Below are 25,117 nucleotides of genomic sequence, written 5' to 3'. Positions count from 1 at the left end.
TATTCCCATGAGGATGAATTTTACCACGACATTGGTTCAGGAAGCTAAGACAGTCCATTCTATGAGACTTTCCCTTAGAGATTTAAGACAGTATTATTAGAGTTGATCATTTTGTAGTCAAATGTTGAAGAAATAATGAATTGTTGGAGAGAGAAAACAATGTTCTTTAATATATGGTACAACCATAATAAGATACGATAAAAGTATCCTAGATGAAAACGTATTTACATGGAACATGTTGGATTGGTATGACACATTAAACAACCTGTAGTTTTTAGTTGTTTTAGCCTCTTCAATTTTTTTTAAATGGTTCTGTGTTTATTATGAAGGATGATGGAAAATGATGATGATGATGATGATACAAAGCTCAAAGAAGAAATAGAAGCTGAATTGGATAAAATCAGCATTTCTTCATTAGAAAAAGATGATGTTGATAGTGATTCAAAATCAGACACCCTGAGTGATGATAGTGATACAGTAAGTGTTAAATGCTGGGTTTTTAAAAAAGAGCCTTTTGACTGGAGTTAACTTTATAGGAGAAATACTACTTTTCTCAGTGTGTTTTATATAGTTATCTCATTTTTTAACTTTAGGATAGCTTTTAAACATTGTATATTGTTAGATATTTAAATATAAAAAGTACATTGAAGATAGAAGTCACTTATAATTTCACATGTATATATGAGCTTTTTTTGCAGAATTGGTATTATACATAGAATTATTTATTTGTATCTTGCTTTTTTAACTTAAATCATGAGCTTTTTAATGTTATTAGAAATGCATGAAAAGCAAAATATATGTGAAATATTTAGACCTATAGAAATAGTTATTTTTTTGGAAATCAAATATATTATCTTTTCATTTGTGTATTTCCCTCAATATTTATATGCTTAGAAAATTTATTCACAGATTCATTCTTTTACATCAGAATCCTTAAACTAATGGGAATTTATTTTCAAGTATGTTACATAATGTAGATGTAAATAGACATTTTCCTGCACATATTTAGTTAATATTATTAATGTCCCTTAATGAGTAAGCTACCTCTTCTTAATTGATTTGTCTTACCTTTTGTATATATTTAGTTGTTATACATATAATCTATCCAAGGCTCTCTATTCTTTTCCATTATTCTGTTAATTTTTGCCCTATTGTAGTTGTTTATTATTAAGTATCAAACAGGTCAAATTCCTTGTTTTGCTTTTTCAAAATCTTCTCCACTAAGTTTTTTCCCAAAAAACTTCATTTGTTAAGTCTCAAAGGATAATTGTACTTTGATTTTAATTAGGATTGTATAATCTATATATTACTTTTAGAAAGTTAAAATTTTTATATTATGTAAAATTCTGAAATTCTTCATTCGAATATGAAAGGCAACAGAATCATAATCACCTAAAAATGAAAAGCAGATTTTAATCAAACATACTTGTTTGAACTCACATATTTTGCTCAAAGTTTTGGTGTATGAAAACTTTATCAAATTTTTGATACATAATTTTGATAAACAAATTAACAGTTTCTTTCATTTTTTTTTTAAATTTTAGGATTTGGATGAATTACCTGAGTCAGTTCTTTACTGTATTAACGTCATAAAGAATAAGAGTAAAACTGTTGAAAAGCTCATTCTTCAGGACTTGGAAGATACTGATGTTTTAAGTAAGTACAGCTTTTTTTTTTTTTTGAAGTACAGGTTTTATCTGTTTGACAGGTAAGTTTTTTGCAGGCTTGAATAATTTATAATTTAGAAAATTATACTGCTTGAAGTTCTTAGCTGTCACTATATACAGGTATGTGCATTTCTCTCTACTAGAATATCTATAATATACTGGATTAACTTAGTCCATTAATCTTTTTTTCCTTACCACTTTCTTTATATGTCCAATAAATACTGGCCACCAACAGTTTGTTTTACCAGTCCTAATTAAAACCAGACACTCTATTACAGTTGATTCTTGAATAACACAGGCTTGAACTGCATGGATCATTTATTAGTGGATTTTTTTACAGTACAGTATTGTAAATGGATTTTCTCTTATTATTTTCTTAATAACATTTTCATTTGTCTAACTTTCTTTATTGTATGAATACAGTATATAAGACATATAATATATAAAATATGCATTAATAGACAGTTTATGTTATTGGTAAGCCTTCTGGTCTACAGTAGGCTATTAGTAGGTGTGTTTTAGGGGATCAAAAGGTATATGCAGATTTTTGACTGCATGGGGGGTTGTCACTCATAACCCCCATGTAGTTCAAGGGTCATCTTTACTTTTCATTAAAGAAAAAAAATTAGTTTTTCATTAAAGAAAAAAATTAGTCACAGGAGTATTTTAGAAGTATCAGTTTATAAACATTTTTTTTTGAAAAAAACATAATTTACATCAGAAGCCTAACAATTTTTATTTGCTTCAACTGAGCAAATTTACTTCTTGGAATTATTCTAAGAATAATAGAATGATCAAAGATTTAATTAGAATTAATCGTGGCTTGGTTTATAATGAAAAATGGCAACAGCCTAAATGTTCAGCAGGTCTCAGTGTATCCAACAAATACCCACTAAAAAAGATGGCTTAGATAATATTTAATGGCATAAAAATATTCATGATATAGTATTTAAAATTATTATAAAATTCAGTTTTATTTATGCAAATATTAGTATAAATTACAATGTGGATATTCATAGATATTCATTCAACAAATATTACTGTGTGAAAGGATCTGTTTCAGCCACTGCGAATATAACAGAGAACAAAATAGGCAAAGGTCCTGCTTTCTATTCTAATGCTCCAGTGTGGGGAGACAGACTATAAACAAATAAATATGTAATATTTTAATAATGATAACTTCAATGAAGGAAAACATTTAAAATAGGGGATAGAGATTGGAGGTTGCTCTTTTAGATAGCGTAAGTCAAGGAAGACCTTTTTGAGGAGGTGATATTTGAGCAATGACTGAGAAGGAAAGCCATGTGGCTATCTCAGTGAATGAGAAAGTGAGCCACATGGATATCTAGAGAGCCAGTGTTCCAGAAAGAAGGCTCTGTAAACGGCAAGGCACAGATCATGTGGGGGTCAGATCATATAGGGCTCTTGTAAACCATAGTCTGGGCTTTGGATTCTACTCTGTGTATGTGAAGGTTTTTGAGTAAGGAGTGACAATATCTGACACATTTTTGAGGCAATCATTCTGGTAATTGTGTAGAAAAGATAACCCGAGGTAGCAAGAGTCTACTACAAGACTATTGCAATAGTGTGGTTAGAGGGATGCCTGGGTGGCTCAGTCAGTTATGTGTGTGCCTTTGACTCAGGTTATGATCCCAGGGTCCTAGGATCCAATCTCACATTGGACTCCTCGCTCGTCAGGGAGCCTGCTTCTCCCTCTGCCTGCTGCTCCCACTGCTTGTGCTCGCTCTCTCTCTGATAAATAAATAAATAAATAAATAAATAAATAAATAAATAAATAAAATCTTTAAAAAAATAGCATGGTTGGAGATGAGAGTGGTTGGAGTAGAAATGATGAAAAATATCCATATTCTAGAAACCATTTTTAAGGTAAAAAGAACCAAAAGTATTTATTGATGGATTGAAATGAGAGAAGGAGAGGAAATTGACTCCAAGATACTTGTCCTGAGCACCTGTGTGAGTGGATTTGTAAAGACTTACTCTATGAAGATGCTTCAAATTTTGGCAGCGATTATCTGTAGTTGAGTTATAGGGAATATTAATGGCTTGTTTATGTATATTTACTAAAGTTTATACAATGAAAATATTATAAATATATTGGCAATTATATAGCCTAATTAAGAAAAAAAGGAAACACAATTTATAGAAAATTAGTTACATGAAAGGTTATGTAACTCTATAGCAGTGGTTTAGAAAAATCATGAGACCTCATGTATAGTTGTGATCAAATAAGTTTGATAGTCTCAATGAATACAATATTTTTTCAAGAAAATTCAAATTATCAAAATTGCTTGAAAAAAGCGGAAAACATTATTAAATCAATAATCTGGCGAGAAAGTGGAAAAAGTTTCCTTCTCAAATGTCATTAGAAATTGGTATGATTAAAAAAGAAAAAAAAAGAAATGAGTATGGTTTTACAGTTGACTTCTTACAATCCATCAAGGATAAACAAATCTGCAGATTATATAATATTTCATTTATAAAAAGTTGCATATTTCAAACACAAAGCATAACACACACACATATATACATGCACACGCACACACACACAAGAAACCAGAGGCTAATTTCACTTATAAATATAGATATATTAGGGCTCTCAGTTATAGACAGAAGCTATTTGAGCTGCTTTAAGCAGAAAGGTTTTGGGGGTGTTTATGTCTTTGTTTTTATGGGTAGAGGTTAGACGTTTTGGTTATTTATTGCTGCAAAGCAAACCAAGTGGTTTAAAATAACAATATGTTATCATCTCTTATGGTTCTGTGAGTTGACTGAGCTTAGCTAGGCAATTCTTGTTTGGATTTCTGTATGCATTCACAGTTAGATGTTGAACAGGGACACAGTCATCTGAAGTTTTTAGTGGATTGGAATATTCCAAAGATGGTTCACTGAAATGCTTGTCGATGGATGCTAATTGTTGGGCGGGAGTTCTACTGCGGCACCTGGGTGGTCAGCTGGAGGCATCTACCTGTGGTATCTCTCTATGGCTTGCGTGGCACCTGGATTCTTAGGAGTTCCACAAACAAATTCCCAGTAGACTAATGTGGAACCTTGTAAGGCTTCTTATGATCTAGTTTCATAAGTCAAGCAACATCATTTCTGTAACATCCTGGTGGTTACACAGGGTCAGCCCAGGTTCTGTGTGGAAGGGAACTAAACAGTGTATGCATGCCAGGAAGTGTGGAAAAGACATCTTTGGAGATGAGCTATTCCAATGAATAACAGAATTGTTAATAGAACTGAGGAAATTCACTCTAGTCTGAACATCCAAAGTGTAAAAAATATACACACACACATACATTGTTAAACTGGGTTGCAGAAAGAGCTGCTGTCTGATATAATTAAGATATTTGGAGAGATTAATCTTCTACTACACACTCCTATCGCCAACCCAAAGCTCCCTCTATCATAATATGGGCCCGAAAAACGAAAATATTGCTCCCTGTCTCTCTTCACACATAATATTTTTATGGAAATGAAGACTTAAGCAAATATATCAATTGGCAGAACCTAAATCACCCTCAGAAACCTAGCTTCAAAGGAACCTCGAGGGTGTTATTTTTGCTTTGTCAGCCCCTCACATGGAAAGCAGGCTGGTGAGGCTGTGAATAGGTGTTGAAGAAGAAAATCTGTAATGTCTGACAAAATAGGGGTGAGTAGTTAGTTAACCAGCAAAACAGTCATCTGTGAGCAATAGTTTACTGTTAATGAAGGTTACCATGATAGAACACATCAGCACAGATGATAAAAGGACAATAAAATTCAACTAAAACTTATAAAATCAGAAATGAAAGCTCACTTCATTCACATTAGTAATTATAATCTTTTAAACTAATACTTTATTGTTGAAGTGTGTTTAGTATCTTGTGCAAGGTTATATATTGTTTGTGGCAGTAGAATTAAACCTTTATTGATTTCTAATCAAGGTGTCACTGCAGTATCAAACACAGCATTATACTGTGTACATGGAAAATAAACTTCAGTCTACAATACAAGAGGTGATCAAGAGAGTGCTTTATGAATTTGTTACTTTTATTTTTAGAACAAAGATTACAAATTTCCTCTGTTCTTTATTTTTCATTATTTTACTGTTGTTTTGAGTCACTGATCAAGAATATACTATGATAGAATTTGAGATTAAAGGATAATGAAAGGGTTTGAGATTTTAACGTGCTTTTCCCTGCTGTAATATTTAAAGCTATAATATTTTTGTCTTTCTCTAGACTATAGTTATGGAGTGGTTCCTAATAATCACATGCATTTAAGGATAGCATTTTCAACTGAACATAAAGAAAATTCGGAGCAGTTAAGAAAGGTATATAATCAATATTTGACTGAAAGTACTCAATATTACAGTTAGAAATTTACCTTTCCCTCTTATGAAGGATGATAGTTCACTGATTTAAAGTTCAGTGATAGGGGCACCAAGGTGGCACAGTCTGTTAAGTCCGACTCTTAGTGACTCTTGGTTTTGGCCTAGGTCATTATCTCAGGGTTGTGGGATTGAGCCCACAGAGCCTGTTTAAGATTCTTTCTCCCTCTCCTTTTGCCCTTCCCCACAGCATGTGCACTCTCTCTTAAATAAATATGTCTTAAAAAAAAGATAACGTCCACCGATTAAAACTTGAAAATTTAATTATTTTTAATCAAATTGTTTTTGGCTTTATGTTTTCCTGTGGCATATAATATACAACAATTCACATTTCACTTTTAAAAATATTAGAAATAGTGATTCGAATCATCAGTTCTTGGGCATTTAAAATGCATGTAGATAGAACAGTAGAACTATACTGTGTGGTATTTTTTCCCTAAAAACTCCAAGGAAAACAATGAATATAATGTTTATTACCTTGCTTAGGAATGTACTATGTTCCAACAGAGACTTTAAATATCCTGTGGAAATTTTCAATGTAGAATATCTTATGTTAGTTTTTTAAAAGAATATAACATATAAACATTCCTAAAGAAATAAGAATAAGGGAGAGCCTAGCAATTTTGGTTAAAACCTCCAGATTTATGTTTGAGAAATTTCTTCTACAGGTTCAGCATCCTGGACATATTTTACTTCTTATTTTACCTATCTATAGTTTTACCTAACTCTATTCTGACCCCTAAGATGTTTAACATAATTTGAAAATTGCTTATATATATGTCTCTTACTCTCTTTCTTGGTAACAAACTTGAAATATTAATTTTGAATTATAATACTGCTACTTCATTGAAATAGATATGCTGTATCTTTCCAACTAGAATATGGTAGAAGTCTAATTATGGGAAAGTATTCATCAACATTATGACTTTTGCATAATTTGGTTAAAGTAAAGAATAGTTCTGTTTTTAAAACATGCTGAATGTATTAGCCATTTATATATGCGAGCAATCACTGTAGTTAAGAAATGTGGAAATGTAGTAGGAAGAGAGCAAACATTAGTAGAAACACTTCGAAATGATTTTCAAGCAATTTTTTTGTTTTCATTTGAGTATAGTTGACACACAATGTTACATTAGCTTCAAGTATACAACTTAGTAATAAAACATCTCTACACATCATGCTATGCTCACCACAAGTTTAGCTACCATCTGTCACCATACAAAGCTATTACAATATCATTGACTGTGTTCCTAATGCTGTACCTTTTATTCCCATGACTTATTCGTCCCACAGATTTTCAAGCAGTTTATTTGAATATTGTGGAGAAATATAAGAGAGTGATAAGAATTCTGAAAAACAAGGAGGCTAAAATGCAGTCTGCTTGCATGGGAATAACATTTTTAGTGTGCTATAGGGCTGTATTTGAGAGAGATTGAAAGTAAATAAAGTTCTAAATATGTGTATATAAAGCTTGATATATTATTAAAATGATGGCTTTACTCTTTAATTATTGGTACTCTTTTAACCTCTTAGATGTTATCTGAAATAGAAAAAGAAGAATTTCTGAGGAATAAAGCCCATTGTGGCAGTCCTGATTCTATCCCGGAGCCTGGTCCTCGTGATTTGCCTGTGGATGAACATGTTTTGCCAGGTGTGCTAAACTGCTCAATAATATTTTTGATAATTTTTATGTGATTGACCATAGTTCTCTGAAAAAAATTTAGACTGTTTTCTTTTGACATTTAGAAAAATACAATCATGATATTTGGAAATTATTATGCCTTTGCTATACTTAATTTCGAATTTTCATAGTTTTTTATGCCTCCTAAATTAACTTGGTTTAAATATATTTACATTTTTCCATATATATCGGACTGATAGATATACCCAGCCTTGGATTTTTTTTTTTTAGATTTATTTATTTTTGAGAGAGAGAGAAAAAGAGAGAGATAGTGAGCAAGGGGAGAGGCGGAAGGAGAGGGAAAGAAGCAGACACCCTGCTTAGTGGAGAGCCTACCACAGGGCTTGATCCTAGGACCCCGAGGCCATGACATGAGCCAAAATCAAGTTGGAAGCTGAACCAACTGAGCCACCCAGACATCCCCAGCCTTGAATTTTTAAGTATCCTTTAACCATGTGTGTTCCTTTAACTACAGCACATACACACACACACACACACACACACACACACACACACACACACGTTTTTGTTTGGTGGTATAGTTAAGGCAAGTTATGTGATTTGATTTCTTTTTTGACTGAAGTGGGACTTCTTTGTATATGACTGCAATAGGATTTTTATGTATGTTCAAGAATGTATTTTTTGCATATTACCACTTTTACTTTGGTAATACATTGACCTTATTTCTTCATTTCAAAATTACTTTCATACTCTACATTAAGTCAGTTTTGACAGGCTTGATTTTGAGAATAATATTTCTCTTCATGAATACAGATGATGTTGATATAAATTTTGGATACTGTGAAGTGGAAGAAAGATGTAGACAGTCTTTTGAGGCTTGGCAAGACAAACAGAAAGAACTGGAAGGCCAGGAGAAAGAAACTCTCAAAGCTCAAAGGGATAGAGAAGAAAAGCAATTTCAAGAAGAAGAAGAAAAGAGACGTTGCTGGATGAAACAATTTGAAGTTGAAAAGAAGAAATTAGAGAATATTCAGAAGGTAAAGGGTTTTTAAAAATTTTTTGTTTTTGTTTTTCATATAATTTTTCTTTTATTAATTTTTAATTTAAATCCACTTTAATTAACATACACTGTATTATTAGTTTCAGAGGTAGAATTCAGTGATTCATCAGTTACATATAACACCCAGTGCTCATTACTTCAAGTGCCCTCCTTAATGCCCATCACCAATTACTCCATCCCCCCCACATACCCTCTAGCAACCCTCAATTTGTTTCCTGTAGTTAAGAGTCTCTTACGGTTTGCCTCCCTCTCTGTTTTAATCTTATTTTATTTTTCCTTCCCTTCCCCTGTGTTCATCTGTTTTGTTTCTTAAATTCTGCATATAAGTGAAATCATATGGTATTTGTGTTTCTCTGACTTATTTCACTTAGTATAATATCCTCTAGTTTCATCTGCATTGTTGCAAATGGCAAGATTTCATTCTTTTTGAAGGTTGAGTAATATTCCATTATATATATATACATATATATTCCACATACATACATATATATATATTCCATATATATAAACATATATATATTCCATATATATACATATATATATTCCATATATATACATATATATATTCCATATATATATACATATATATATATTCCATATATATATACATATATATATATTCCATATATATATATACACATATATATATTCCATATATATATACAAAAAAATGTATAAAAAGAGCCCAGATATCCATTGACTTTTTCATACCCTTCTAGTCATACAAGAAGGCAACAGAATTTTCCTGATCATGAAATGCCCTTGCTATGTGGTCTAATGTATAGCAATTACATAAAACATACTTGGTTATAGCGGTTCACCCATGTAGATAATGGTATGTGCCTTGCTCCCGTAATTGAGCTAATTCCTGAGACTAGAAATTTTTTGGTGTGAAGGAGTTTTGTGTTGTTTTTGTTTCTGTTTCCTTTTAACCCTACCCCAGGAAGTCCATACCTTTAGGTCATGGTAGTGGTATATTGAGAAACTGGTGGATTTTTAGGACCCTACTTTATGGTCATCAGGATTGTTAGAATGTGTAGATAACAAGCGGGACTGACTTCTCTGTCTCACATTACTAAAATTGACCTACATATTACCCACATTTACTAGTTTTGAGAGTCACATATAGAGAACATTGACATGTGGTCACTTAGGTAGTTCAGTGGATTCTAGCTCTCATGTTGAGTACATGGCATTTCCTGATTGTATAGAAAATAAATCAATTAAAAGCAATTATACTGTAGACCCTGTTTGGCTGTGGCTTTTTCTAGTAATCTGAACTATGGATTCTTAGCTTTCCTTTTGTTATATTTTCCTTTCCACAGACCAGATAATTGGTCATTTCCAAAAGTCAGAAGCTTTATTCCAGGATAGGATTTAATATAATTTAGATTATTGGAGTAGTGTTTGTTGTCTTATGCTGAAATGCATCATTGCTATAGATTGTTAGTGCTGTTTTCAGATTTAGAAAACATCTGACTTTTAAATTCTGTTCACTCAAATTGCCATTTTTAATTGTTTTAAAAAAAAATTTATTGACTACCGCAATGCCAAAGCATTGTTGTGTGCTTCAATGACGCAAAAGAGATCTGACATCCGGGCCCCATCTTCAAAGAATTCTAACTAGTTTCTGAAAGTAATTTGTGCTTTATCATAAAATTATAGTTTAAAATATTTTAATGAATTCCTGAATATATACTTTGTTATGTCTTGGGGCTTAAAACTTGTCCAATGGGACCATGCCATAATTTTATAATGATGCATTGTAAATATGTAATTTACTTACTTTCAGTAGTTCTTTTCTGTGTCCTTTGTTAGTTGTTGGGGGAATGAAATATGAAGCTATTGTACATTTCTTTCCTTAAGAGATCTACCCAACTTCTCCCTCCTCATTATTGGCAAGTGATCACATTACATTTTTGCATCAATTAAGAACTCCCTCTTCCTAATCCTCTATCTGGTTTGCACTAACCTTTGTATTCACCCTACCTTTTTTTCTTGTCTTTGCTCCACACTCAGTAGGAAAGGTTTCTTCTACTAAAGGTTAGCTTTCCCTGCTCTGCTCTATATTCCATTATTTTTCAGTTTACCCCTGCTTTTTTATTTGTTTGATTTACCTTGTATGCTGAAACACCCCTATCAACTTCCTCCTTTCTTATTTTTTATAAGCATGTTCAGTTTTTTCCCATCCTAGAAACAAAACAAAAGAAAAATCATGAGGTCACATTTCTTGATACGCTCACTTTAGCTTCTCTATAGCTCTCCTTATCATAGTAAGGCTTCTTAAAGAATAGTTAGTTTTGCTCTATTTATGTCCTAGTCTCTCATTGAATCCTAAACTTACTAGGTATATATCACCACCACCCCACTAAATGAAACTGCTCTCAACAAAATAACCAATGACTTCTAAGTTTCCATATTCACCGTTTCTTTTTAAGTTCTTATATTGGCCTCTGTAGCATTTTATGCCAGTAAAAATTTGATTGTTGACCATTTCTCTCTTCCTTGACTTCTGTGGGATCACACCTCCTTGATTCTCTTCTTACATGTTTGGCAATTCCTCCTTCATATCCATGTTAGCCTTCTCTGTCTCTGTCTCTCTTGAATACAGTACTACCAAGGATTTCTTCCTCTGTCCTTTTTTTTTCTCATATACTTTCTCTCTTGATAATGTCATCCATAGCTGACAGAAACATATCTATATTTATAACAAAAGAGAAAAATGAGCTATGTAACTCTCCTACAGATACTTTACACTCAGAACTTAATGTGTCTAGAACTGAAGGCACTGTCTTCCTGAGTCGTGCTTCTCCTCTGGTATTCGTCATTTTGATGAGCTACGCTATCATCATAGTCTAAGCTAGAAAGGTGAGGACCATCTTTGGCTCTTCCTTCTTTTTATTATCCTCTTCCGTCAGATAGTTATATTATCCACCCTCTCATCCACCCACCTATCTGCTGTTACTCTGTAGTTCGGGGTGTCCTAATGTCCAGCTTGGCGTATTCACTAAACTCTCTAACTGATCTCTCTACTTTTGGTTTTGTATTCCACAAACCCATTCACCATAGTGCTGCCAGAAGGATTTTTTTAAAACATTATTTCTCTGCTTGATTCTCATTGTATAAGATTATGTCCAAAGAAATATTCACACTTCTTTTATTTCCAGGTACTTGGCAGTTTGTAGCAATTTCATGTTTACGTTGTCTTTGTATCTGTTCTCACTCACACCACCATATCTACAGAAGGCTCTCCTTGATTCTTACATATATTTCTCTAATAACTACCTTATTGATCTTTTTAGTGAATCCTTGGCTTTCTGTCTTTAACTTGAATGTAACCTTTTAATTTTCCTAAAAACGGAGTTACATTTTCCTAGTTGAAAAACATTTAATAAATGCCTTCAAGTAAAATCTTCTACATGAGACTTTTCATGCATGATCTTCTAGTTATAGCACCTATTTCTACTGTGATCCTTTATAGTCTTCTCTTGTGATAAATTTATTCTGCTAAATTTGAGATAATATGTGATCTTAGATAGTGTTCCCATACTAAAGGTAAAATTTTAGGGGCGCCTGGGTGGCACAGAGGTTGAGCGTCTGCCTTCAGCTCAGGGCGTGATCCCGGCGATCTGGGATCGAGCCCCACATCAGGCTCTTCTGCTATGAGCCTGCTTCTTCCTCTCCACTCCCCCTGCTTGTGTTCCCTCTCTCGCTGGCTGTCTCTATCTCTGTCGAATAAATAAATAAAATCTTTTAAAAAAAATAAAAATAAAAAAATAAAGGTAAAATTTTAGAGGAAGGGATTATACTTTACTGATCTTGTTTATTCTGCAGAGCCTTAACACAATAGATGATAATCAAGAAAATCATTATCCACTGAACTCATAGATTATGTGAATTAAATGGGATGGTGTGGAGAGAAAAAATTGTAATGTAAAACTCATCTTGCAAACATTATTATTTGTAATTTTTGCATTGCCCAGCAGCAATATAACAATATAACAACATACCTAGCCAATACATTTTATTTATTATTTATTTATTGTTATTTATTATTTTATTTTGTGTATGTTTATTAACATACTCAAATAAATAAAACACTTTCCCAGGTTGCTAACATCTTGATGTGCTCAAAATGGGAATCCTAGATATCATTTATGTGATACTTTAGGTTGAGATTAAAGTTGTTATCCCCATGCTGATAACAGAGTATCAGTGGGTGAGTTGTTATCTGTAACTATTATTTACAAACATAGGTTGGGAGATTGAATATAATGAACATATTTTTTTGACATTTGAACATAATATCTCAATATTACCATATGTTCAGCAAGAACAGGACAAGATGAATGATGAACTCCATAAAGAAGAGAAAATGTGGAAAGAGAAATTTAAACAGCATGAGGTATCTGTTTCTTGTTTTTAATCATCACAATAATAATTCTTCATTTGAAATAAATTATTTTACTTGAAATGGACATTTAAAAATAATATTGGCTATCTGCTGTAGGATTTAATTTACTAAAGCTTTAAATATTCATTAATCATCAGAAATTCTCCTTGAAATATAATGTCCTAAAAATTAAAATAAACTGGTTTAGTGAGTGAACATGTCTATATAAAATTAGAATTCTACAGTTTTTTAAGGTTTGAGGAAACATACTATTATATATATTTCATTATGATTGAAGATGCTTATGAAAATCACACCTGGGAATATAATAGTATAACGATTGAAATTCAGGACGAGGGAGAAGTTGTAAAAGCCACTGGAGCAGAAAGGCACATTACCTAAAAAGGAGGAACAGTAAACTAACAGCTGACTTCTTGAGTGAAATGATGGAAGAAGATAGAATAAAACAATTTAAATTTAAGTGTTAATGGTTTCTTTGATCATTAGTGTTCTTTGAATCCGGAGTCATCACCTGATTTCTAGACTCAGTTTTCATTTCTTGTATGCCTAAATATTTGTTGAAAACGTTTTTGGGTGGCAAATTTTCTCAGTCTTTGCACACTTGAAAATATTTTTATTTTGCTTTAACAACCGAACGACTAGTTTCCTAGAGGATAGAATCCAGATTTATTACAATTTGGTTTTAACAAATTAAAGACATAACTCCAGTGCATATTTATATATACAATTTTTATGTTTCATTTGCCTGTTTTATTTTTTTATTTTTTTTAATGTTTTTTATTATATTATGTTAGTCACCATACAGTACATCCCTGGTTTCTGATGTAAAGTTCGATGATTCATTAGTTGCATATAACACCCAGTGCACCATGCAATACGTGCCCTCCTTACTACTCATCACCAGCCTATCCCATTCCCCCACCCCCCTCCCCTCTGAAGCCCTCAGTTTGTCTTCCGGAGTCCATTGTCTCTCATGCTTCATTCCCCCTTCTGATTACCCCCCCCTTTCTTTATCCCTTTCTTCCCCTACTGATCTTCCTAGTTCTTATGTTCCATAGATGAGAGAAATCATATGATAATTGTCTTTCTCTGCTTGACTTATTTCACTTAGCATTATCTCCTCCAGTGCGGTCCATGTTGCAGCAAATGTTGAGAACTCGTTCTTTCTGATAGCTGAGTAATATTCCATTGTATATATGGACCACAACTTCTTAATCCATTCATCTGTTGAAGGGCATCTCGGTTCCTTCCATAATTTAGCTATTATGGACAATGCTGCTATGAACATTGGGGTGCATATGGCCCTTCACTTCACTATGTCTGTATCTTTGGGGTAAATACCCAGTAGTGCAATGGCTGAGTCATAAGGTAGCTCAATTTTTAACTTTTTAAGGGACCTCCACACTGTTTTCCAGAGTGGCTGTACCAACTTGCATTCCCACCAACAATGTAGGAGGGATCCCCTTTCTCCACATCCTCTCCAGCAATTGTTGTTTCTTGCCTTGTCAATTTTTGCCATTCTAACTGGCATAAGGTGGTATCTTAGTGTGGTTTTGATTTGAATTTCCCTGATGGCTAATGATTTTGAACATTTTTTCATGTGTCTGTTAGCCATTTGTATGTCATCATTGGAAAAGTATCTGTTCATATCTTCTGCCCATTTTATGATTTGTTTATTTGTTTCTCACGTATTGAGTTTGAGAAGTTCTTTGTAGATCTTGGATACCAGTCTTTTATCTGTAGCATCATTTGCAAATATATTCTCCCATTCCGTGGGCTGCCTCTTAGTTTTTTTGACTGTTTCCTTCGCTGTGCAGAAGCTTTTTATTTTGATGAAGTCCCACAAGTTCATTTTATCTTTCGTTTCTCTTGCCTTTGGAGATGTGTCATGAAAAAGGTTGCTTTGGCCAATGTCGTAGAGGTTGCTGCCTATGTTCTCCTATAGGATTTTGATGGATTCCTGTCTCACATCGAGGTCTTTAGTCCATTTGGAGTTTATCTTTGTGTATGGTGTGAGAGAGTGGTCAAGTTTCATTCTTTTGCATGTAGCTGTCCAATTTTCCCAGCACCATTTATTGAAGAGACTGTCTTTTTTCCACCAGATGTTTTTTCCTGCTTTATCAAAGATTAGTTGCCCAAAGAGCTGAGGGTCCATTTCTGGGTTCTCTATTCTGTTCCATTGGTCTATGTGTCTGTTTTTGTGCCAGTACCATGCTGTCTTTGTGATCACAGCTTTGTAGTACAGCTCGAAATCCGGCATTGTGATGCCCCCAGCTTTGTTTTTCCTATTTACATATTTTTGCCTGTTATCATTGTAAATTTGATACTCATTCCTTACATTCTTTTGAAGTCTTAGGATTTTTTACTTTTTACATCCATCCACACATATTTACTGATTTCTTATTTCGTGCCAGGTACTTCTGAGTGTTCAAGGTACAGCAGTGGATAGAATGGAAAATGCTGCCTTCATGGAGCTTAATTCCTTAGGGTTCTGAAATATTGCTAGCATCCATGTGAGTGTGTCTATGTGTATGCATGAAAAGTTAACTCCACTCTTTATCTTATGACCTTTTTTGGTTTAGAAAACATTTTTCTTTTCTTTTCTTTTTTAAGTTTTATTTATTTTAGAAAGAGAGAGTGCCGGGGTAGGGGGAGGGCAGAGGGAGAGAGAGAATCCTGAAGCCGACTCCCCACTGAGTGCAGAGCCAACACAGGGCTCAGTCCCAGGATCCTGAGATCATGACCTGAGCCTAAATCAAGAGTCAGACCATGAACCTACTGAGCCACCCAGGTGCCCCTGAAAACATTTTTCTATTATTTTCTTCTCTTCAGTTTTTCTCAGGTCTTTAGCTGTAACTCCTCCTTGTTATATTAGAATTTCTGTGTTGATCCCCTTTACACATGAACGTCTCTGTCATAAATTTCATGTCTTTTTATTTTGTATGTTGTTTCAGGAAAATGTCTAATTTGGAAGTTTTTATTTAGCCAACACCTATTTAAGCCATTCTATTTTGATTTTTTGTTTGAGTGAGTCATATTTTTTTTATTTGAGCACTTGCATTATGTGACTAGGCTAGTTCTTCATATTGCTTATATGTACGTTCTACCTTGCCTTCCTGGTATCATAAATCGCACCCAATAATCCCCTGCTTCTGTAGTCTCTGTGCTAGGTCTGGGAGTCTCCTTTATCAGACCTCCCATCTCAGAAAGTTTGAAGTGCTCTTCTCCTACACAAATTTTGGCCTGTGGTTTCTCTTGCTTTTTCTCTGTGTCATTCTGATTTCGTATGCTTTCTATCTTCAGGGAGTTCCTCAATTTGTATCTGGGTGTCTTAGTTTAGCTCTAATATTAGAATATCAACCTCCTACCATGATCAAAACTCCCAAATATTTTAAAAGATTAATACCCTTTAAAACAAATGGCTTTAGTTCTTCTAAGTGAATTTTATAGGAACTTCATTATGATTTCCATTTTACTGTGTGTTTTCAGCCTATATTTTAGATGATATTTTAATAACATCTTCAGTTTATGCTGACTACTATTTATCTTACCTTACTTTAGGAGTTTATTAAAAACTTGAATTTACAAATGGAAGAAGAAAGAACAAGATTTAAAGATCTACAAGAAAAAGAAAAAATACGTTTGTTAAAACTGCAGCATAATGCAGCTGTAACAATTCAAGCTAAATATAAAGCATTTGTGGCATACCAAAAATATGGCCCTATCGTAAAAGAACAAGTAGAAAGTAAGAAAAGGAAAGCACAAGAGTGGAAAGAAAAGGAAGCAAAAATACGACAGATGGAAGAAGAAAAACGAAAAAGATTGGAGGAGGAACAAAAGATAGAAGAAGAGATAAAAAAGCAGAAGCAGGAGGAAAGGAGGAGGAGAGAAAAAGAATATGAAGAAAAAAAGAACATCATGAGAAGAGAAAAAGAGCAACTACTAAAAGAAAAATTAAGATTAAGAGAAGATGCAAGCAAACAGCTAATAATAAGTAGAGCATTAAAGAAAGGTGAATATAATATCAAACATTTAGCTGTTGAAGATACATCAAAAAATAAGGATGATATAGCCAAAAAGGTAAGGGATGAAAAGTCAAAGAAATGGGAAGATGTTCCCCTCTGGCTACCTGAAAAGTCAAATAAGACAGAAAAGGTGGGTAGACAGTTTATATTAAAAGAATCAGTACAAGTGCAATCAAAAGATCCTATTACAAGCCAGGCAATTTTGGCAGAATTTGAAGTAAAAAATGAAAACCTGGCAAAACAACAATGTTTTGAAAAAACTGTCAAGGAGGAAAGAAATTATGAAAATGTAGACAAAAAAACTGAATTGGATAACCCAGATCTGAAAGAAAATGTGAAAGAACAGTTTCAGCTGCAAGAATTAAAGCCTCAAATACAAAAAGGGAAAAATGTGAAACCTGCCATAAATGAAAATATGAGACAAGACACCCAAATAACAATATTAGGATATAATCAAGAAATTAACAGGGTAAAAAACAATGAAGCACAGAAAATAATTAAAGATACTCAACAGAATAAGATACAAAAAGTAGAAAAAGAAGAGCTATCACAACAGAATGGAACATTATATGAAGAGAACAACATTTCAGTGATTTCAATGAAGCAACAACCACTAAAATTAGAAAATCCTGAAGTTATAGGGGAAAATATAATACTACAAGAAAAAGAAATTGATTTAAAATCCAAAGAAACTGAGGAGCTCCCAAAAGTCAATACTCTGAATAGTGATGTGATTTTTAACTACAGTGATTCCATGATAAATATAGAAGGCAAAATAAATAAGCAAGATTATATTTTCAGTAAAAATGCTCTTTGTAAAGACTTGGGTAGCTATAATGCAAAAAACTCCTTAGTTTCTAAAGAAGTAAACTCTCTTAAGTCTCAACTTGAAGAAAACCCAGATGAATGTCATGAAAATGGAGCTGAATGTGAAAGTATTGTGACCTGTCCTTTACCAAAGCCAACACTTCTAACTTCTATTGAAGAAAAGAGGCTGGCTTGGATAAAATCATTTAAACCATGGTTTGAAATTTTCAAGCAAAATCAACAAAAGAAAATTGTTAAGATGAAGAGACCTGTAAAATGCCCAGCCAACGTGATGCCCCCTTTGAATATACCAGAAATTCTTCAACGTGGCCCTTGGAATACTTTACAGCAGGTATTTTATAACTTTATAATACTTTCTCATATTTAATTACAATTGATTCTCTAAGATGTTACTTTAAAAATATCAGAAGACATATTTTGTATCCAAGAATTTTGTCTCTTAGCTCGTGGAATTGCTAATGAAATATTGCCCCATTTGAGAGGGGATGTATTTAAAAGATCTTGATTAAAATTATTTAAGGCATCTTCTCCTTCAGTGCAGCACTACAAAAAGCTATGATTTATATCTTGAAGCCATGTTCAAGAGTCCTGTAGCCATTATTAAGCTTCTAAGAGTGGAGGCATCTGGAAATTTAGTGTTGAATTAGAGTAGGAAATTCCTAAATTGACATTCAGTTAGTTTGCTATATTCTTGGGCACAACACCATCTACTGGCTCCTTTTGGAATGAAGTGGATTTCTCTGTACCTGACAAGGGCTGTGAAAGAAGGGCTTACAATAGAAGACTCTAGAATTTCTGTGTGGAAACATATTTAGTCATATGGTATATAAACACGGTGCATATATGCCTGAAATTTAAATAATCATCACCAGCTGCTATGAATTTTCTAAGACCATATTTTCAACCAAAATTAAGACAAAAACTAACAGGAACCTGGGTGGCTCAGTCGGTTAAGTGTCTGCCTTAGGCTCAGGTCGTGATCCCAGGGTCCTGGGAGAAGACCCACACTGGGCTCCCTGCTCAAAAGGGAATCTGCTTGTCCCTCTCCCTCTGTCACTCCCCCCACTCATGTGCATGCTCTCTCTCTCTCAAATAAATAAATAAATAAAATATAAAAAAAAAGACAGACACTAACAAATGTGTAGAAAAACAGGAAAGAATATTTCAACTAGTACAATACTAGAAAGGACTTACGATTAAAATGCATGTATCTGGCTAAAGCCTGAAACTGAAATGTATTCAATAAGATGTATTTAGTTTTTTGATATAGATAGATGCCTAGGAAAAGAAACATTCATGTTAATATACATGAATTTTAAAATTTATTCGTTCAGCAAATATCTGTCCAATATGATTTTTTTAAAGATTTTATTTATTTATTTGACAGAGAGAGAGATAGCCAGCGAGAGGGAACATAAGCAGGGGGAGTGGGAGAAGAAGCAGCAGGCTCCCAGTAGGGAGCCTGATGTGGGACTCTATCCCAGGACCCTGGGATCATGCCCTGAGCCAAAGGCAGACGCTTAACGACTGAGCCACCCAGGCGCCCCTGTCCAATATGACTGATCAATATTTATTGTTGGACTAAAGGGACAGAAAGAAACCCCGGTCATTGACATTATGGTGCTGACTTTGGTGTACGAAAAGGCTTTAAACAAACAAATATACCAATAAATATATTACTACAGATTTTGATAATTGCCATAAATAAGATTTCAAGGTATTCTTTAAAAGGACAATAAGATAGTGGGCTTTAAAGAGATCTCTTGGATGTGAAAAAGCAGTACAAAAAACAAGAACTACTTTGAAGTTCCTCTATTTCCTAGGCGATGTATTTTCATATCCATCAGATGTGTAGAGCTACATATAGAATCGCTCATTAGCTCTTCTGTTATTTTCTTTGGCTACGTTATCTCTGGAATCATTCTTTCTCTACTTTCCCTAAGATGTTCGTGCAGGCTTTCTGAATTGGTAACATTATCTACTAACTTTTATTTTGGGCAATTTTCCTTAAGCATATCTGTTTGAGCTAGGCACAAGTGACAGCTTCATGCTCACCGCGTACTAGTTTCTAAAGTAAACTGAAGTTAGTAAAACAGCAATGCTCTTCTCTTTCATTATCGGTCTCTGCTCTGTTCAATGAGGAGAGCACTGAGGAAGTTAAGATGTGTGAACCTGTTTCGTTGGTGGTTTTTTTCCTACCCACTCTTTTCCTTTTGTGAAACTCTTGTCAATATACATAAAATAAGGATTACTCCTTTTGCTTCTTAGAGCAAGTCCTCGCAAATTGTAATGTGTATACAGATCACCTGGGAATTTGTTAAAATGCTAATTTTGATTCATTAGGCCTGGTGACCAGTCTCAATGTTCTGCATGTTTTAAAGAGTTCAGCTATTTATTTGAGAGAGAGAGAGAGTGTGAATAGGGGGAGAGGGAGAAGCAGACTCCTCGCTGAGCACGAAGCCCCATGTGGGGCTCGATGCCAAGCTCGATGTGGGGCTCCATGTGAGACTTGATCCCAGGACCCTGAGATCATGACCTGAGCCAAAGGCAGACGCTTAACTGACTGATTCCACCCAGGCGCCCCAATGTTCTGCATTTTTGCCGTGTTCCTGGATGATGCTGTTGGTGCTGACCCATGGATTTTTTTTTTTTTAATGTTCCTACCATTGGTTTAATAAGTTTTCTGGCATTTGATGGGTTTTCTTTGGTGGGCTTTATTTTTTAGAGCAGTTTTAGGTTCACAGCAAAATTGTACAAAAGATACAAAGAATTCCTATATATCTCCTCCCATCCCCATTAACATCCTTCACCAGAGCACTGGAGTGGTATATTAGTTAAAATTGATAAACTGACATTGACACATCATGATTATCCAAAATCCATAGTTCACATTTGGGTTCACTCACTCCAAGTGTTGCACATTCTATGGCTTTGAATAAATGTATAATGACATATATCCACCATTACAGTATTATACAGAATAGTTTAACTAAAAATCCTCTGTGTTTCACCTATTCATCCTTCCGCCTCTCCTAATGCCTCTTTTTACCTTCTCTGTAGTTTAGCCTTTTCCAGAATTTCAAGTAGTTGGAATCACAGTATATGGTGTTTTTAGAATTACTTTTCATTTAATAATATGCATTTAAGTTTCCTCCATTTTTTAATGGCTTCATAACTCCCTTCTTTTAGTGCTAAATAATATTCTGTTGTTTGGATGTACCACTTTTTATCCACTCACCTAGTAAAGCATGTCTTGGTTGCTTTCAAGTTTTGACAATGATGAATAAAGCTACTATAAATATCCATATACAGGTTTTTCTGTAGATCTAAATTTTCAGTACTTTTTGGTAAACACTAAAGTATGCACTTGCTGGATCATATGGTAATTGTATGTTTAAAGATGGCATTTTGTAACACTTCTGCATTTATAGGTACATTCATAAACATTTTTGAACTTTATACTGTATACTTGATTCTTCAAAGTACACTACTGCTACCGACCCATGACTCTCTTACTTTGATTTTCTAATCTCTTAGCTTCACATCTTTATCCTTATTTTGATCACTCACTGCCATCTTTGGAAGGTCCTTCTAGAGAAGACCTTTAGAAGAGAAAAGTTCAGTCTTCTAGAATTTCACCCAGTGATAAATTCATTTTGCTTATATTAATCTCTCACTTTCAGGCTTCAGCACATGAAATCGGGTCTGCCTCTTGTCTATACTTCTTTACATATCGTCAGGCAATAGTGGTTTTCATTACTTGACTGTGGGGTGGATGAGTGGGAGAATGGACAAATGGATGAATAAATAAGTCCAATTGAATGTTAATCCCTTCTCCATACTACTGCTAGCTTCACAATTTAGAGTGTATTAATTAAAAAGGAAGTTAATGTAAAAATTATTTGAGCGTAATTTAATAAGGTACTAATAAACCCTGTATCAAGTAAGATCAGGGTCCTGATTTTATTTCTGTCATTTACTGGTTGTGTCACCTTGGCAAGGTGCTTGACCTTTTTGAGCCTCAGTTTTGTCTTTTATAAGCTGGGAAGAGCAATATCTATTGGAGAGAATTGTTGAATTTTTTAAAAAATATTTTATTTATTTATTTGAGAGCGAGAGAGGGAGGGAGAGAGCACAAGCAGGGGGAGCAGCAGAGGCAGACAGAGAAGCAGACTCTCTGCTGAGCAGGGAGCCTGATGTGGGGCTCGATCCCAGGACCCTGGGATCATGACCTGAGCTGAAGGCAGAAATTTAAACAACTGAGCCACCCAGGTGCTCCAGAATTGTTTTTTAAAATAACATATATGAAGAATATAGTCTAGGGCTCCTAGTGTATATAATAGTCATTGTCAAACATGGATCTCAAGCAAAGATTATTGACAACATTATATGTATATATATATATAGTTTAAGTGTTCTAATTTATTTTTCTTTTATTTTTGATATCTTGCTACTAATGATAACTTACTTTAAATAATCATTAAAAAGGGTACTGAACTTAAGGATTTTTTATATGGCTTTATAACATGGCACGAAGGATAACATTTTAGCTGTTGATTATCTTTTAGATCAGAATGTCTCACGTCCCTTATACAAGGCAAATAGTAATAAACTGGTGTTGTAATGGCACATGAGCTACTAGAAGTTAGATTCTGCTTCATTTAATCCAGTAATCATACCTCAGATTCAGTCTCCTTGCAGCTGATTTTTAAAATATTATTTCTTCAGATTGAGGAGATTTAAGATTTTATCACTGAACAGATGTTCCGCAAAAAGCAAAACCAAGGGTCACTGCTTTCACTATTTTTGTAATTATAGTCTACCATAAATGACTATCACTCCTTGTATTAAACTCAAGAATAATTGAAAGTGAAATCTCTAAAATTATATGGCTATTTAAGGTCATCTTATGTACCATGATCTGTCAAGGGTTTAGGCAAATATAGATGATTAAGTAGAAAAATGATTTGTTATCTTTTATTGAAATATAATGAATGAGTCATAAGTTCTATAGGTAGAACAGTTAATTTTCAAGTTACAAGAGCCTGAAAAGATTAGTTTTTGAAATATCTTTATATTACCCTTTATTAAAGAAATAAACTATGAATGCTATATTTTAGTTTTGCCACAGGGCACTTTATCGTTCATTTATTTCTGAAACATTTAGTGAACATCCACTATGCGCCAGTTGCTCTTTTTCAGGCTGACCATGCAGTGATGAACACCTTTGAGTACTAATTCTGTGTTGACCTTAATAGTGAGAGCATAAAGCAGTTTTATTTATATGATTATTGTCATGCATGTATCAATAAATGATTAATATAAAAATTTATTTTGATCTCATATGTTTGGAAAAACCTAGGGTAGGATAGATAACCAATTACTGTACCATAAGGAAATTTTAAAAATCTTCCATAAAAGGAAGGAGGAAATGTTACGAAATGCCTCATATTCAAAAGTAGATATCATTAATAAGGACACTGCAGCAGTCACTCCTACACTGTAATTAAAGTAAACTAGAGAGATTACTACATCATAAAAACTAGAACCTAACCGTTTATACAGGTGGTTGTAAGCAACATATGATTACATCAGGCAGGAAAATATAAATTAGAAGGTAGAGGAGAATTTATTTCTAAAAGCTGCAGTTGTGGAGGTTTTGGTTTTAAAGTGCTTAGTTCTAAATAGTGTGTTCACTTGTTAGTATACAGCTAGCTTCCTTCCAGAATTTATAGGTTCTCTTTGTGGACAAATTAAATGGGTAATACACAGCGGTTTTCTTGACACAAATGCATGAATATTTTTCTTTCTGAAAAACCATAAAATATGAATTTGTTTCAAAAGTTATTTTAGACTATGAATAACTGAGAAATTCCTGAAATAATTATGAAATGAGAAACTTATTCACCTGAAGTTTGAAAAATATTGTTTATTGCTTTTGCAACTCAAATCAAGGAGTGGACTTAATCCCTTCTTTATATCTCCACGAACATATGGTCTTCCCATTCACTTACATAAATATGTAAATTTAAAACTTTTAGTTTAATTTAATGCACAGGAAATGTTCCAAATGAAGAGTAGTTACTGTACTTAAGACTCTCATACTTTTTCTAGCTTTTTCTGAAGCAATAATGCTTTCAATTTCAATAGAACATTTTTAAAATTTCTGTTTCAGTATGATATATACTAGACTCTCCCTATAAAGCTAATACTATTAAAATTTTCAGTACATGGGAAACCTGGCCTTAGGATTTTTGATATGACAATATGAGAGTATTCTTAATATAAAATGATTTAACATATATAGTTATTTCAGTGCATGGACTTAATTATAGTGAAGAACAAACATACTATATTTATTTCTCTACCATTTTCTTTATGTGAGGGTTCTTGATTTTAATAAGTAGGGTGATTTTCAGTAATCTGAAAATATTCCTGCTGTCTGACATATTCTTGTGCATCTGTAAGTGTAGTCCTTAGTATATATACCATAAAGTTGAGTACATTCTTTGATACTGAATTTTCTTTAGTTAAAAAGACTAAAACCAAAATGATAGAAAAATTCTTTAAGAAAAAAGCTTTGTATTGAGTCCACAGTATTATTTCAATAATAAGAAATCTCTTGAATCTATAGTCTTCAAAATGTTTGAAAATACAGAAAAAATACCATTCATGGTTATATCACAGATTCTATATGCTTTGGGTATATTACATTCTTCAACAGTAAAGAATGATTCATACCAGTAAGGAATGATTCATACCAGCGGACTTGTAATAGAAAGCTATTTTTATTACATGGTTTAATTATTATTGCGTGGTCCTATTTATTACAGGTTCTATAATTTTCTCAAACTTTGTTTTTGGAAGGTAGTTGAGCCATTTTAATTGAATCATGGCAGGTTGGACAAAGAATCTATCCCCTGACATACTGTGGTTCCTGTTACTATCCAGGTATCCCTAGGATACTGTCAAACACAGATCTTAAGCACTTATGTAGTACAATCTTGAAAATAGTGCCAAAATAATTCACACAGAAAGTGAATTTGGTGAAAAATCAGGGAGTGAGCTAATGGATGAGATTATATTATTAC

General features: G+C 33.5%; 1 protein-coding gene across 1 annotated transcript in view; it reads left to right on the top strand.

Moving 5' to 3' along the window:
* The window catches only part of LRRIQ1 (leucine rich repeats and IQ motif containing 1), a 177,474-nt gene that overhangs the window by 3,775 nt on the left and 148,582 nt on the right, over window positions 1–25,117 (top strand). The window contains exons 2-8 of the mRNA XM_057316341.1: window positions 330–477; window positions 1,545–1,656; window positions 5,909–6,000; window positions 7,591–7,708; window positions 8,513–8,736; window positions 13,090–13,164; window positions 16,735–18,357. Coding sequence (XP_057172324.1) covers window positions 331–477; window positions 1,545–1,656; window positions 5,909–6,000; window positions 7,591–7,708; window positions 8,513–8,736; window positions 13,090–13,164; window positions 16,735–18,357 — 2,391 coding nt within the window. The 5' untranslated portion in view covers window position 330. The remainder of the gene's footprint in view (window positions 1–329; window positions 478–1,544; window positions 1,657–5,908; window positions 6,001–7,590; window positions 7,709–8,512; window positions 8,737–13,089; window positions 13,165–16,734; window positions 18,358–25,117) is intronic.

This window comes from Ursus arctos, unplaced genomic scaffold, assembly GCF_023065955.2.
Source record: "Ursus arctos isolate Adak ecotype North America unplaced genomic scaffold, UrsArc2.0 scaffold_21, whole genome shotgun sequence".
Taxonomy (NCBI): domain Eukaryota; kingdom Metazoa; phylum Chordata; class Mammalia; order Carnivora; family Ursidae; genus Ursus; species Ursus arctos.
Note: the sequence above shows the minus strand (reverse complement) of the source record. Positions and strands in the feature narration are given on the sequence as shown.